Genomic DNA, 17,315 nt, shown 5'->3' on the forward strand with positions numbered 1-17,315 from the left:
TTAAAGCCACTGCAGAAAAGAGGAATTACATGGTTACTTGCCTTTTCTGTTTGTTTTTTCCCCTCATCATTCTTTGTCCAGACTTTGCATTTTTCTGGTTGAAATGCTACATAAGTAAGTTTTTCAAAAACTTCTAGTAATGGCATTGTAATTGGAACATCCCAAGGAGACATAAGTGAACTGAATTCACTTACCTCTGAGCTTTACTTACCCCTCCTTCTTGGAATGTGTTCCTGTTTGGAGTCTGCTGCAATATTCTGGTCACGCTCAGTAAGATAATATGACCTTTTGGTCAGCTATGTGGCCTTGTCCAATCTACATCTTCTCCTTTGTTATCTCTTGCCCCACCCCCACCTCACTTGCTTATAACCTGTGACTTTTCTAATATTTGTCAGTTCCGAAGAAGGGTCACTGGCCCGAAATTTTAACTCTGCTTCTCTTTCCACAGATGCTGCCAGACCTGCTGAGTGGTTCCAGCATTTCTTGTTTTTATTTCAGATTTCCAGCATCCGCAGTATTTTGCTTTTATTATTAAGATAATATGCATGTCCATCTGAAGAATGGGTACCATTTGTGCAAACTCTGGGAAGTCACAGATAAACACATCGTCCTAATTGGTCTCAAAACATATAAGGGGAAAAATTCCTGTACTAGATGGAGAGTGAAGATAGTATAATGAATGTACAGTTATGGAAATATTTGCTCTGCCATTGAAAAAGGAAGCACATCACTAATTGTTATGTATTTTCTTCGTTAATAGACAGCATATTGAGACATCTTCATGCTCGTCAAGAGTATTATTGAAGTAAAACCTGTCATATTATTTACTCAATGTTATTTTTACATTAAGGATATTATTACATCTGTTTCAAAAATTCATTGTTATAAGTAAGCCTATAGACCATTATTATGTGTGGTTAAGATATATGAATACGTACAGTTTTCACTTTAGTACAAAAATCAATTGTAACCTGTAGCAGCTACTTTATATTAATACTTATAGTATCTGCAATTTTTATAGGAAAAATTAATTTTGACTTCAAAAGCAAAATTAAAGTAGACTGCAAGAGTTGAATTTTGCCACAGACTTTGAGACCCCGACATCAGGTTCAAATGGGGATTCCGAGCCCACACTTACCGGCAGTGGGACCAGCTCGGTGATTTTCCCAGAGCCAGCCTCCTAATTGGTTGCCTTCAGGCCCACTGTCCAATCACAGGGCTGGCAACTCTGAAGCCTTGGTAGCCTCACTGGCAGAGGTGGGTGCTGTTAAGGCAGATTGGGGGTCAAGAGGTAAGTATAAATAAAATATCAAGGGGGGGCCAAGCAGGCAGGCCCATCTGATTGGAAGGGAAACTCCTCTGGATGGCAGATTGGGGGCTGCCTTTCCTCCCCACAGTACTCTCTTTGGGCCTTGGAGCCTCCAGCTCCAATGGCCTCCTGGACTGGTGCAGGGAGGCTGCCTCCATGAAGCTGGCCGCCTCCACATGCGGCGGAGTGAAAAACGCCAGCAGCCCCAAGAAATTACCCCTAATAGGGAGTTCAATTATTTAAGTTGCCTTCCCGCTTCTGTGTGGCGGGCAGTCGATTTGGCTCCCAGCCCACTACTGGGAAACTTCCCCAATGGCGGTACTGCACTGAGGACCTGTCCTGACATGGCTCCCTGCTATTTTACTGGTCCCGCATCCTCGCCTCCAACCGTGTCATCAGGGGACCAATAAAATTCAGTCCCAAAGTTTTGAAAAATGCATCAAATAAATGTACAAAAGAAAAGTCCCAGAGGGGCATACCCCAAAGTTCTCTGCTAAGAAGTACATTTGTGCCTTCACTGCCCACATATATTTTCAGAAACTTCTCAGAAACTTCTGAATCTGAAACTGCAAAAATGCAGATTTATACGCTTTAGTTTTTCCCTGCAATAAACTAGTAGATATGCCGATAAATTACCACCAACTTATGTCCCACTTATTGATTTCCTGTGTCAAAGGCAAGGTCTTTATATTACGCTAATCAAGGAAAACTTAACCAAATTGCATCTTGCGCTCCCCAAAATATGAAACTTTTGTATCCTGTGCAATAGAAACACAATTTAACTTATTCAGCCACGGAGAAGCAATGTCTTGATTGCAGAGCTGGCCTAGAAACTCATTGGCACCTCATCTGTTTTAATGTCCAGTATGGCAGGTCCCATACGTGTGCTTATTCTATGCTATAAGTGTGCCACCCACCCTATTGGATCGGGCTACTCTGTAGTTGTCCATGGCACGTGCTGGAAGTATGTTAAATATTGATTAAAATATTTAACTTATGGTCCAATGCTCATTGTAGCATCCTTTTGTAATATTGCTCTGCTCCAGCACCTAACGTGCCACATAATAAACTTGCTCAGGAACTTCTGACAGTAACAGACAGGAAGGATCCTTCAGCAGCACTATTTTAAGGGATCATCCGCCATAAAGTGGTGGTTTGTCCTTCTAAGCTTATGGGTGTTTTGGGGCCTGTTTTCTGGTTTATAAAAGTTCATTCTGACTTCTGAGAAGTTGTTTTTGCTGGTGCTGCACTGTCTTTTGGCTGCTCTTGAAACAATTTTACTGTGTTCATTAGTGGTCTAGTAGGTCTGACTTTGGCAGTGAGGAGCAGGGGAGCAGCTAAGACAGGAGATGGCAGGAGCAGCTGGAAAAAGAGGGGTGAGAAGGAGGGCACTGTGCAGATCAGACCCACAGCAGGTCTTCAGAAAGCAGTTATCTTATCTGAGTTTCACTGAGGAGCAATGTCTCAGGTGGTTTCGCTTCACAAAGGTGTTTCTTCATCATCAGTCTCTTCTGCCTTTACCAATTCTTGTTGCACCGCTGCCTGGTCAGGTTGTAGTTCTTGTGTATCTGAAAGGAGAAAGGGTAGGGTTGTGGTGAGGGGAGGGGTGGGGAAGCAAGAGGTGCATGCTTTCACCATGTGTATTGTGTAAATCAGAAGAAATTCTGATGGGGATGTGAGATGTGAGAAGGAGGATTAATATACACATGCCATTCTCTTCAGTCCCGCCACTGGCCACAGCCTCGGTCATGGTTGCTCCAATATTGGCGAGCACCGTCTCCTCCATCATTGTGAGGGCATGTCTGTCCCCATCAGTTAGTTATTGCTGCCTGTGGTTGTGCGCTACCTTGTCCTGCAAGGGACATGTGTCAGTGAGTCTGCACAATGTGTTTCGGTGATGTGGCTGCCATGGTTGAATGTGCAAGCTGTGAGATGTGTGAAGGGGAGGTGAAGATATTAAAGTGAGGTATGCATCGTGGTTGATCGAGATTGCTGAAAAGTGAGTGAAGCGGGGTGCTAAATTAAACAGCATGTGAGGTTAGTGTTTCAGTTTTTAGAATATGGCATTTGAAGATGCATTCATTGACTTTGACCGCTTTTTTGCGGCAATACATCCTTTTCTCAGCTACACGACTAGCATTGACCGCAACAGCTATCGCTCCCACTGCCTTTATAGTGTCTGTTTGGAAGGCCTCCTGGTCCCCTGCAGGTAGAGGACTACTCTCTTCCTGTCCACCTCCTGCATTAAGGCCTACAGTGCTGCTTTGGAGAAACTTGGAGCCCACTATTTGGCATATTGTGCCATTCATGTGGCTTTCTCAGGTCAAACTCACTCTGAGAATGACTTCCAGCACCTGCTCCAGTCAAAATACACCTTCCCTTTGTTATGCAGAAACACCACCACCCTCTGCCAAGAATGAGGCATATTAATTTTGTCGTATAAACATTGATTTTAAACAGTTGCTGGCATGCAGAAAGGACTTGTTAAAAAAATCACGAGACACGGCTGGTAAAACATTTGCATACTAACAGACAGTGCTTGGATAGACAAAGGACTATTCTCTGGTCCACTTAACCCAAAATGCTGAGGTCCCTTTAATTAGAAATCCTTCCTCTGACAGAGCTAGGCCATTCAGACCAGAAAGTCTTTGTGCCAATTCTTGGTCTTTGCTGGGTTAGCTGATCTCATCAGGGGCAGTAGTCAGGAATTACAATCTGAATCTTGGCAGCGTTGGGCACTTTGGGGTGAAAGATATGATAAGGAACAAGTTCTTTCTCAGGGATGGAAAAGCATCAGGTAGAGCTGCTAGTCCCATTTGCTGGGTAATTACAGGTCTAGCTTGGCTGTGATGCCAAGTGAAATTTTTTTTTAATTCATTCATGGGATATGGGCGTCGCAGGCCAAGCCAGCATTTATTGCCCATCCCTAATTGCCCTTGAACTGAGTGGCTTGCTAGGCCATTTTGAGGGCATGTAAGAGTCAACCACACTGCTATGGATCTGGAGTCACCTGCAGGCCAGACCAGGTAAGGACAGCAGATTTCCTTCCCTAAAGGACATTAGTGAACCAGATGGGTTTTTACAACAATCGACAATGGTTTCATGGCCATCATTAGACCAACTTTTAATTCCAGATTTATTAATTGAATTCAAATTCCACCTTCTGCTGTGGTGGGATTCGAACCCATGTCCCCAGAGCAACACCTGGGTCTCTGGGTTACTAGTCCAGTGACAATACCAGTACGCCACCTTTTAGCATGAATAGCATGCTTACATGACTGTCAGATTCATACATGAGGAATGGACTCTTTACTGACGTGCCAGAGTCAACCTGCTCAGCGTGGAAAGAGGGGGAAGAAAGTTGGAAAAAAGAATTTGATATAATATAACTGAAGGTAAATACTGTCACTAGCACTACACCAATAATTATAATTTATCTTCAAATTTCTTTCATTTTTGAGCAAACTCTTGACCAAATCCAGTTCATCTGCAGTTAATTCATTAACTATCTATGTAATGAGTTTTATTCTCAGTAAGGGAAGCTTTTATGCAGCAATATTAGAAATTATTTAGATAGGGCTACCTTAGTATTCTAATGCTCCGTGAGTACTCTTCAAATGTTCTGTTTGTGATGCTATTTTGAGTCAAAGATATTAACTAGAATTGAATAAATACTCAGAACATTTTGAAATAACTTGTTTTGTATAGATTGTGCACAGCTCTGAGATTACACAGCAGCTGTGTTGCAGTCTTAGTAATTGGCTTAGTAGAGCAGAAATCCGTTATCGGCTGATCTAAAGGTTGCTACTCAAACTCTCTCAGGCATTCCTGCAAAGATGGTTTCTTCCCCAGAAATCCTTCTTCCAACCTCTACAGTGGGACGGTGGAGGGAGAAGAGAAGACTTGGGCACCAGCAATGGATCTCTTGTTAGTTTCTGAACACCATTGTGGACTGCAGGATTTCACTTTATTTATGTACTTTGCTAATGGGCTAATTAACACTTACATGGAAGATTTTCTTAGTGCACTACATCCAGTGAAATCATAAACAGATTAATCATTTTGTTATGAATAATGTATAGATGATATCTTGCTGTCTTTTCCAGTTCTCCATTAATATATGGACAGATTTGAGTTGCAAACTTACCTACTATTTTGAAGAGCTTTATTCCTTATAATCATAACATTTCCTTCCCCCTCAAACCATAGAAACAGTAAAAAGGTTGTGGTGAAGACAATTGGGTGGGTGCAGACAACTCTAATGTTAAAACAAAGTGGAGTGAGTGGGTGTAGATACTGCAGTCATGCTGTGTGGAAGAAACAAGAGAAAAGATTGTGAGAAAAGCAGTTAGTGTGAATAAGAAATATGAAGTGTCAAGGCTAGACAGAGTTAGGGAGGGGCCAATGGGCGGGCATGTGTCGGTACCGAGATGACATAAAGAATGATCCAGCTGTACTTGGAATAACAGAAATGTAGAGGTTCAGGCAAAGATCAAGATTAGGACTTGGCAAAGCATGAAGTATGGGGATGTATCAAAAGTAAGATTTAGACATTTGTACATGGAATTTCATTTAAAGTGGGGCAAGCGCATATCAGGAAAGGATCAACAGGCTTCACCATGACTAGAATCTTATTCTATGGTCAATCAGAGTGTTACAACATACATTTAGTGGTTTAATTAGCTCAATAGATTTTTAACCTCTTTTCCTTGCTTATCCCTAGTTACCCTGATAGGCGGCAACTTTCTTCGAATAACAATTGTTTGTACAACTGACTGGCTTGCTGGGACACTTCTGAGGACATTAAAGGGGGAATTTTCCCAGAGAGCCGGAGGAAATTTTGGAGGCAGGCATACTGGCAATTTTGTGCCAGAAGATGGCGTGCCTGTAGCCCGATGTGTTGACACCGCCTAACGATTTTTCCAGAAGTGGCTTCTCTGGGATGGTGGCTGCCCACTCAGAAGCAGCGGTTGGTCAATTAAAACCATGATTTCACCAATTAATTGGCTTTTTCTAGAGCAGTGGCAGTTTGCTGGAGGTGCACAGGACCCTTGCTGTGTCTGCAGCTGGTCATCTCCAGAAGGCGAGAGCACTCTGGAAGGTCGGAGTGTTGAAGTGTTCAATGGTTTAATTGATCTGTGTTTGATTGTGTTAGTTTGTTCACTGATCAGTGTTCACTGTCTTTAATTGCTTAAGCCTGTAGGTGGAGCTTAAGAGTTTAGAAACTGAAACTACATACAAGAAAGTTATGGATAAACAGACTGAGTTCTGATTGAGACAAGGTGTAGCGCTGAGATATTTTAAAGTACTATAAATAAACCTATTGTTTACTTAGAACTAGTGTCATCTCTGCATTGCTCTGAGATAAATCAGATATATAAAATATCCAGCAAATCAGCAAATACATAACAAGCCCTGTGAAATGATTAAGCAGGGTGATCTTTAAATGATCATATAGGTTTCATTCAGCACATAGGCAGGCAATTGCTTTCAAAAGGAAGAGTTTCTCTGCAGATGGATCCACCTGATAGTTCTGGGTATTAAGGTTTGTCTACTGGTTCCAGCATTAATAGCGCGCCTCCATCTTGTGCTGCCCTCTCCCTCTCTGTTCACCTGAGCTTCACACAGCATTCTTAGTGGGGCTTCTGGGTGCCCTACCCTTTGGTTGCTTTGATTGGCCTTTCTGCATCTGTTGCCCACCTGCCATCCCAAATTCTCAATTGGGCACCTCCAGGAAGATTGCATTCGATGACCTGCCACTCGCTCTTCTGGGTTCCCAAACTGGAATTTATCCCGACCTTGGGATCAGCATGCTAGTGGCAAAATAAAGGCCTAAGAGTCAACCGCCTACTGGCGTGGACTGGAGTCAAATGTAGGCTAAACTGGGCAGGGGTGGCAGGTTTCCTCTCCGACTGACCTTGTTGGGATTTTATAGTCACTGTTTTTGGTGTCAGTCCAAAGATGAGCAGATTTATTGAATTTAGCTCTGGAACTTGCTATAACAGTATTCGAATTTACACCCCCTGATTTGCTAGTCCACTACCATAATGGGGAGGTGATGGTGTAGTGGTAATGTCACTAGGCTAGTAATCCAGAGCCCAGGCTCTGGGGACATGGGTTTGAATCCCACCATGGCAAATGGTAAAATTTGAATTCAGTTAATAAATCAGGAATTAAAAGCTATACTGATGGTGACCATAAGATTGTTGTAAAAACACATCTGGTTCACTAATGTCCTTCAGGGAAGGAAATCTGCAGTCCTTCCCTGGTCTGGCCTATACCTGCCTCCAGCTCCACAGCAATGTGGTTGACACTTAAAATACCCTCTGAAATGGCCCAGCAAGCCACTCAGTTGAAGGGCAATTATGGATGGGCAATAAATGCTGGTCTAGCCAGTGCCACCCACATCCCACAAATGAATAAAAAACACCATGATGCCTGAGCAATTCTGTGTGTTCAAAGCACTGATTGTGCAAGCACTAGCACAATGCATAGAAAGGATAGTTTGTTCAAGGTGCATATATTGTGTAGATAGCTATGTCAGAAAGTCTTACACTACAAAGTTTGGCTCCCTAGCACCAGTAGTTTCAGTGCTACAGCTACCAGTTTAGTAGAAAAAGAGCATCTGCACCACTTCTGCCCACTTCTAGCACGACCCATGTGAAATGCCACCTTCTTGAGGGCAGTAGTATTACATATGTATATCAGAGGTATGCCGAGTAGTTAGATTGTGACTGTCAGTCAGTGCCTAATGCCGATTTGATGCCGACTTGCCATTTTAGATTTCACTGCCTCAGTTAATGCCATCTCTTAAATATGCACAGCTGAACATGTGTTCAGCAGCAATAGCAGAGGGACCCTCCAGCCCTACTTTAAAGGGATCATCAACAGATTGCAGGTTAGTTGCGTGTCACTTTCCATTGGCTCTGTTTGAGTTTGTGGAAGTGTTGCGTATTTGGAAGTTTGCAGGGAGGTGCTGCATATGGGGAAAGGCATTGGTTGCTATTGCAGGGACTCTCAGCCTACCGCCTGTTCCCAGTCAGGGGAGCTATAGTAGCAATTCCGCTTGGGCTGCAGCATCAAAAGGAAATGGAGGAGAGACAGCAAAGAAGAGAACAAGCTGCTCCTAGAGACAGGAGGTAGAGGGCTATCAGCAGGTGGCCATACCCACCTAGAATCCTCCGGGAGCACCTGTCCGACCTCCTCAGGAGCAGTGTTTAGGCAGCTGCAATTTGTCAAGGAGATGGTCACAGAACTGTGCCACCTCTTGAAACCAGGCACATAGACTCAGAGCCGTGTGAGGATGGTGCTGACAGTGGTCGTGAAGTTGACTGTAGCCCTGAATTTTTAGGTGAACGGAGCCTTCCAGGCTGGAACTTGTGCCATAGCTAATATCTTGCAGTTCGTCATCCATTGCTACATCTGGGAGGTGACAGAGGCTCTTTATGCCAGGAGCGGGGCCTTCATTGTCTTTTCTCTGTTCCGAAAGGAGCGAGGGGAGTGCGCACATGGCTTTGCCAGGTTGGCACACTTCCCCAAGGTGCAGGGTGCCATTGACTGCATACACATAGCTTTGCAGGAGCCACAGCTCAATGGTGAAATGCATTGAAACCACTCACTGAATGTGCAGTTGGTGTGCAACAATGCTCATCACATCTTGCTGGTAAATGCCCGCTATCCTGTCAGTGGTCATGATGCATTCATCCTGCGTCAGTCCACTGTTCCACAAATTTTCCAGCCAGCATATTGAACCAGAGAGTGGCTGCTCGGTGATGTGGGATATCCGCTGTACACCTGGCTGATGACATCACTCCGAAATCCAGCCGCACATTGCCAGCACTCATATAATGACAGTAATGCTGCCACAAGAAATATCATCAAGAAACGATTAGGGTGCAATGGTTTAACTGACTCACCACTCTGGAGGAGCTCTCCAGTACTCACCGGAACAGGTGTCCCGATTCATGGTGGTCTGTTACATCCTACACAATCTGGAAATCATGAGGACACAGGACTTGCCACCATGATTTGGTGATGACATCAGGAGGAGGAGGAGGAAGAGGAGGAGGAAGGGAGGAGGCAGCTGGCACATCCACATTCCGGACAGTCTGAGAGCGCATCATTGTATTCCGGTTCCCCTAAATACAACCCCAGATCCCCACTATTCAGCAATTCCAAAGCTTACCATCCCTCTGTAATGGACAATCATAGCATCCTGTTGGCCAGAATTCTAAAAAAGAGCCACCAGAATGCAACTATTCCATACCAACTTTATCCAATAAAACATCCAATACTCCATACATTACTTAACTATTCAACTTTGTGCATTACTTTAGTGTCTGTCTTGCAGATTCATTTGTTTGGCCTAGTGCTCCTCTGCTGTGCTACCCCCTTAGCTGTAGCATGGCTGGTGGAAGGCTGATGACTTTCAGTGGGGGGATTGCAGATGGCCTTTCAGGATGACCTCGAGCAGCTATGGCCCTAGAAGGCCCGGCTTTGGACAGCACCATCTTGCCATAGGCAGCAGCAGTCTGGACTGACTGGCAGACAGAGTGTCAGTGGTGGGAGAATGAAAGTTGTCATCCTGAGAGAGGACAGCAGGTTCATGCTCCTTGCTACCACTGCCTGTTCACCGGGGTGGTGCTGGGGGTGGGGGGGGGGGTCGGGTGTGGGGAGGTGGGGTGAGTGCCTCAGATATCAGAATAATCTGTTGGAGCACATATTGCTGGTCAGCTGAGAGACCCTAAAAGCCCCTTTGAGCCCCTATATCCGCAGCCATGATGTCAGCAGTCTGAGCCTGCACGGCACCAACCTGGGCTTGTATGGTAACAAGCTGAGATTTCATGACCTCAGTCTGAACGTCCACTGAAGCACTTAGACATTGGGTGACTTTTGCTTGTGCTACAATGGAAGCTGAGACATCGGCCATCAGATGCAGCATGATGGTTGGGCCTGCAAGTGTTCTCATGGAGTTGACCATCACTTCCATACTGGAAAGCAGGGGCCCTGAGTTCTGCACTAAGTCCTATGGAAAGTTGGAGTCAGACATCCATGCTCCTTGACATTGACAGAAGGCCTGCCAATGCATCAAGCATTTCTGTGTGCATGCCCATCAGCCTATTTCTATACACCACTCTATCAGAGTCCTCATCTGAGTCTTCTGCAGCAGAATGCATGTGTGACCTCGCTTTCTGGGGAGCTGGCACTCATGTGATCCTTTCCCCCCTGGCCTGGCTGCAGCCAGTTTGTGCCCATTGTCTCACCACTTGCAGCTTCTGCCTCTGTCTTAACCTGTAAATTTCACACAGTGCCACTATCCGAGCTAATTGCTGCGAGTGTCAGATTGAGTGACAGTGTTTCTTCCTCCTCAGTCTTCTTCATTGAGGCCTTCAGCCTCTTGCTGCAGTGGCTAGACAAGCAGCAGTTCTTAGGTCTCTGTAGGCATTAAAACGCATTGGCAGGATTGGAGTGAGGGAAGAGGAGAAAAGCAAGAGGTGCATGGTTACAGTAAAATATGCAGCCCACTACCACCTCCCCACCAAAAGTAACATATAATAGATATTTTGTTGATGGTCTAAATAATACCTATTTACATTCACTAAAGCTATGTTTTCTTTGACAGGTGTTCTGGATTAGTTTACACGTACCGTGTTTTCAAGACTCCGACAGATTCATGGACTGTTGAAGTAAGTGAGGAACATTAATTTTTAAATAAACTTTAACATGTTTGTTTAAATTGTGTTTCATATGCTGGTGTCTCAGAGAGGTGCTGGGTGTGCTGGCGATGCCATGCAGGCTTAGCCTTTGGGGACTTTTCAGACGCAGTGGTTGCTGCAAGGAGGGCAAGCAGGAGTTGGGGCAGAGGGACGTAATGAGCTGGATATCCCATTCTGTGGGCTTTAGGGATAGGGTGATGCTGTCCTCTGTTACTTTAGATGTGTTGGGCATTCCCCCTTTTATAGGAATATTGGGGCACTCTTGGCAGTGATTTTGTCAAGTAAGTTTCCAAGTAGGGACCCTGATTTCCTGGTATGCCTATAGTTCATCTTGGAAACTTTCCATTATCCTTTTGTGTTGGCACTTTATCCATAGCTTATAGTTGGAATTGATGTACTAGCTGTTAGTTTCCATTATCTCCTTCATAGTGTCAGGTGATGAACATTCCATGGGATTTAGAACCTTGGTACAGTACAGAAGTCCTTGAGGCGGCCAACATCCCCAGCTTATACACACTACTGAGTCAGCGGCACTTGAGATGGCTTGGCCATGTGAACCGCATGGAAGATGGCAGGATCCCCAAAGACACATTGTACAGCGAGCTCGCCACTGGTATCAGACCCACCGGCCGTCCATGTCTCCGCTTTAAAGACGTCTGCAAACGCAACATGAAGTCCTGTGACATTGATCACAAGTCGTGGGAGTCAGTTGCCAGCATTCGCCACAGCTGGCGGGCAGCCATAAAGGCGGGGCTAAAGTGTGGTGAGTCGAAGAGACTTAGTAGTTGGCAGGAAAAAAGACAGAGGCACAAGGGGAGAGCCAACTGTGTAACAGCCCCGACAAACAAATTTTTCTGCAGCACCTGTGGAAGAGCCTGTCACTCTAGAATTGGCCTTTATAGCCACTCCAGTCGCTGCTCCACACACCACTGACCACCTCCAGGCACTTACCCATTGTCTCTCGAGATAAGGAGGCCAAAGAAAGAAAGGTACAGTACACACAGTATAGGCATTAGGCCATGATATAGCTGTAGGGCTGGCCCTTGACAATGCAACACAAATTTTCCAGCCCTCTTTGTGATCTAAATAATCTTAAATAAGAAGTTACATACTCCATTGCATGCTCCTTTAAGATCAGTGGCATTCAAAGTTACGTCAGTTGTCAGAAACGGAGTCAGCTAACACTTTTTCACCATACTTTGATTGTTTGTTTGTTTGATTTGTTTGATTGTTTTAGTCTGCTTATCAATAAAAAGGATATTAACTCTGTAAGTGCCATCATCGTCTTAGAGTTCCTCCTGGCTAGAAATTATTTTTATAACATTTTAGCTATTTTAACATTCTAAATTTATTCATAAACACCCATTTCAGACAATGAATTGAATTTATTTACATGCACAGAATGGTATCTAGGGGTTGATTTGAACTTTGACTGCGGATTGTAAACCAGACAGTCAGTCATTATACATCCCGCTGGATTTACCTTAACATTGATTTCAAAGGCAGGCTGGTTTACCACCCAGCAGAGAAAGTTCAAATCTACCCCGAGGTTTCATTCTGTGCATATAAATTAATCCAGTTCATCTAATTCAAATTAATCTGGCAGTGAACATTAATATATAACCCCCCTCCTCCCACCGCCACCTCACCCGGTTTCCGAGCTATCTGTTTCCATTTTATTTATGGTGCTCATCTCTTGTTCCTCTTCAGCTGTAAATGTTCTTTCTTTGCTCCACATCCACACTGTGTTGAAACTAAGATTGATCACGTTATCTACACATTATTCTCTTGGGGAATTGTTTATTTCCAATCTACTGTAATTTTAGTCTATTAAAACTCAAGCTTTTGTCCATTGTCACTCCTTTCTGATTTACCTATTCTTTTAATCTGTTTGATCTTGATGGTATCTTTCAGTATGCATCTTGCTTCTTCGACTTGGCCTTTAATAAAAGGAATTGTGCGAAATAAAAACTGCAATTGTTGATATTTTTGCTTTCCTTGCAAATGATAGTGAGGGATCCAAACATTTTATGCAACAGATGTACTGAAAAGATGGCCTCACAGAGGCCCATGAAAAATCCAATTGGAAAGTACTGCTGCTTGCCCTTGCAAGTAATCTTACCCTTGAAGTAGATTACAGTTGAAAGTTAATTATACATTATAGGTGCTGAATCTGGTTATGAAACTGTCAGAAATCAGGAACAAAATATACAGAAACACTATGGATTTTTGTTTTGGTGTTGTTAGTTCATTTTATAGATGGATAAAAGACTGAAACAAAAACAGAAAAGCTAGAAACACACAGCAAGCCAATCAGCATCTGTGGAGAGAACAGATAGTTGATTCTTTTGCGTGCATACCCTTCATCAGAACTGAAAATAAGAGATGAACAAGCATATTAATCCTGAAAGGGGTGCAAACAGAGAGAGAAGTATCAGTGCAATGATGTTACAGGTAGGTCCTTCAACTAATAGAAGCAATAAAGAAATATAATAGATTAAAGAAATAATCTCTTGATTGGACATATGAAGAGCTATGGAGTGAGCAATCTAAAGAAAATATGAGAAAATAGGGGAGATGAAAATCATGGGGATAAGGCAGGAAAGTGAAAGTTTGAAATTGAAATTGAAGATCCTGGCACAGAGTGAGGCCACTAGTTCCCAAAAGAGAAAACAAAAAGCTAAATTAAGGAGGGTGCATGCCTCTACACCAGCATTGTGCTCAGATAAAGGATGTTAGTGGACTTCCCGAAGTTAGTGTCATGTCAAAGGGTTGTTAGTCTGGTGACAATAACCTCCGCCCGAGTGATTTTTAAAACATGCAACCTTTAATACACATTAACACATGACAGTGTGAGACTCTGTATAATAAAAGCAAAATACTGCAGATGCTGGAAATCTGAAATAAAAACAAGAAATGCTGGAAATACTCAGCAGGTCTGGCAGCATCTGTGGAGCGAGAAGCAGAGTTAACGTTTCAGTGTCAGTGACCAGTCACTGAAGAAGGGTCACGGACCTGAAACTTAGATTCTGTATAACTGTGCTACAGTATTACATTAAATGGCAAGCAATTAATACAAGGTGTTTATCTTTTCTCTTTCAAGTTGATCACATATGTAATCTTTCTTGGAAAGGCGGCGCCTACCACCAAGATGTTTCTGACCTTTAAGAGTAATATGTTTCATTTTTATACTATTTGGCTATGTAGGGCTGCATCTACACACAACATATGCATGAGTGTACGTTTGCTGAGGTCACATATTTAGGTGTTTACCCCACTTCTAATCTTCTGGCGTTCATGTCTATTCAGCAAGCTTTGTTTTTGGTCCTGGAAAATGTGTAAATCAATGGACCTTGCATATGTATGGACTATCACCTGAGGTGGTGTTGATCATTCTCTGTCCATTAAGTTGAAAAAGAAAGAATTGCATTTTTGTAGCACCTTTCACAACCACAGGACATCCCAAAGTGCTTTACAGCTAAAGCAGTACTTTTGAAATGTAATCACAGTTATAATGTAAGAAACACAGCAGGCAATTTACACACAGCAAGCTCCCACAAATAGCAATGTGATAATGACCATATAATCCGTTTTTGATTGAAGAATAAATATTGGCCAGGACCTGGGATAACTCCCCTGCTCTTCTTAGAAATAGTGCCATGGGATCTTTTATGTCAGCCTGAGAGGGCAGGAAGGGCCTCGGTTTAACATCTCATCCAAAAGACAGCATCTCCAACAGTGCAGCACTGGAACATCAGCTTGATTTTTGTGCTCAATTCTTGGATTGGGACTTGAACCCCCAACCATCAGACTCAGAGGCAAAAGCTCTACCAACTGAGCCACAAGTCCCCAAGCTACCATTGCTTATACATTTTCCCTTTCCTTCACATTCGCACGCATTCAAAATGTAAAAAAGTGCGTCTTATGGTCCAAATGCCACCCCATTGCACAGATCATTAGCACGTGTTTCAGAGTTATGCACATGTACGAGCAGTTGGCGTAAACCCAATGGGTCCAAGACAAAAAAAGTCTTATGCTGTATGCCTGGAAATGGTAAGGTATGCCAAACAGCATGGAAATGGGGTAGCTGAAAGACATTTTGGTCCTCCTCCAATCAAGAAAACGATACAGGAATGGAAGAAACAAGTGGAAGAACTGATGAAAGTAGAAAAGAGCAAGCACACGTATCATGGACATGCTGCAAATTGGATAATAGACCACAGGAAACATGGAATTTCTGTATCTGCCAAAATGATTGTATGTGAAGCAAGTGGTAGCAAGCAGTGTTAGTAATTCTGGTGGGACAACATCTTGATGCTACAGATTTATGAAAGGACACGAGCTAAGCATGTGTACTAAAACCAGGAAAGCACAGAAGATGCGGGCTGAATACAAAGCAAAGATATTTGAATTTCACAGGTTTGTGATTGATGCAAGGAAAAAACATGTATTGAACTTGGACAGATAGGCAATATGGATGAAGTTCCCCTAACTTTTGTTGTCTTTGCTCTGTAATGGCCAATGTTAATAGTTGAACTTCATGCTGCATTATTTATTTTGTTCCATGGTGGTAAATGTTGATATTAAATACCTATATGCATTGACATGTTTTTCCTGGATTTTTCTTCTTAAAACCCTGATCTGTCTTATAGTCTAGCAAAGATGGTACCAATCCATCTTCCCTCCCCCAGACACAAGCTGACTCATTACCACATCGCCAATTTCCACTACTGAAATGGAGAGTATATCTAAAGTTTGAAGAGACTGAACAACTAGAGGAGACTGCAATGCAATTTGGGAGGAAATGATCAGCATCCACTGCAGAGACTGATCAGAAAGAGGGAATTGGTGACATTAATGTTGGTGTGACAACCTTGGCGGTAATATGAAAGCACACTGGTACATGATGCAGTGTGTGTAGTGCATGTTTCTATTGGTAATGTTAAACCCAAGTTTAGGGGTAGGATGAAGTTCGCAGAAATTCTCAAAAGGTTTTCCAACAGCCACAGAGAGAAAATGATTAAATATTTGGTTTTGCATGCCATTTAAATGGCCTAATGTAGTCTCTTTTTCTTTATGAGCCCAAGCATTTTACATAACTAAGTCATTGTGAAGTTCCTTTTGACCTCCTTGTCTTGAGAGACAATGGGTAAGCACCTAGAGCTGGTCAGTCGTTTGTTAGAGCAGCTCCTGGAGTGGCTATAAAGGCCAATTCTAGAGTGACAGACTCTTCCACAGGTGCTGCAGGTTGTCGAGCTGTTACACAGTTGGCTCTCTCCTTACACTGCTATCTCTTTTCCTGCCAACTGCTGAGTCTCTTCGACTCTCCTCTCTTCAGCCCTGCCTTTATAGCTGTCCGCCAGCTCTGACAATCGCTGGTAACTGGCTACATAAATCCCTGAAAGTTTGAGTGAAGGTAGATAAAGCTATAAAAATGACTAACAGCATTTTATTTTTTATAATATACAATGAGTGCAAGTGTTAAAAAGTAATGATGAATTTATACAAACTGTTGGTTAGGTCCATTCTAGTACTTTGTGAAGTTTTGGGAATCCCATTATGGCAAGAACATTAAAGGCAGTGAGAGTGTACAGTACAAATCCAGCTAAATGATATCAGGCATGGGAAACTACTGTTATGCATATATATTGGGACTGTTTATACTGGAGCAGAAAAGGCAAAGAAGAGTCTTAATACAGGTATTTAAAACTATAACGGGGTTTGATAGGTGAGTTGGGAAAGACTGTTTTTACCAGTTGGGTAGACAGTGATGAGTCATCAATTCAGAATTGTTAACGAGAGAGTGAGGAGAGAAATTCGATAACATTTCTTCACTTAGAAGTTAGTTGGAGCAAGGAATACCTTTGCGTATTAGAGTCATAGAGTTATACAGCACAGAAACAGGCCCTTCGGCCCATCGCATCTGCGCCAACCGTCAAGCACCCATCCAATCTAATCCCATTTTCCAGCACTTGGCCCATAGCCTTTTATGCTATGGCGTTTCAAGGGCTCATCTAAATACTTCTTAAATGTTGTGAGGGTTCCTGCCTCTACCACCCCTTCAGGTAGTGTGTTCCAGATTCCAACCACCCTCTGGATGAAAATGTTTTTCCTCAAATCCCCTCTTAAACCTCCTGCTCCTTACCTTAAATCTATGCCCCCTGGTTTTGCTGATATATTCTTTCCCTTTTGGGTGGAGTTGGTGGACCTGCTACAGTTTGCTTGCATCTTCTATTTCAGCCCTGTTTTAATTTCATCTTTGATTTAATTTGAATTCCATCTTTCCTGTT

The 17,315-nt window shown here is 43.1% G+C and overlaps 1 protein-coding gene across 1 annotated transcript in view; it reads left to right on the forward strand.

Annotated features, from left to right (window-relative positions):
- Positions 1–17,315, forward strand: part of LOC137377589 (SH2 domain-containing protein 1A-like) — a 75,225-nt gene that overhangs the window by 35,271 nt on the left and 22,639 nt on the right. Inside the window, exon 2 of the mRNA XM_068047381.1 lies at positions 10,932–10,995. Within this exon, the coding sequence (XP_067903482.1) occupies positions 10,932–10,995 (64 nt within the window). The remainder of the gene's footprint in view (positions 1–10,931; positions 10,996–17,315) is intronic.

The sequence above is a fragment of the Heterodontus francisci genome, chromosome 15 (genome assembly GCF_036365525.1).
Source record: "Heterodontus francisci isolate sHetFra1 chromosome 15, sHetFra1.hap1, whole genome shotgun sequence".
NCBI lineage: Eukaryota > Metazoa > Chordata > Chondrichthyes > Heterodontiformes > Heterodontidae > Heterodontus > Heterodontus francisci.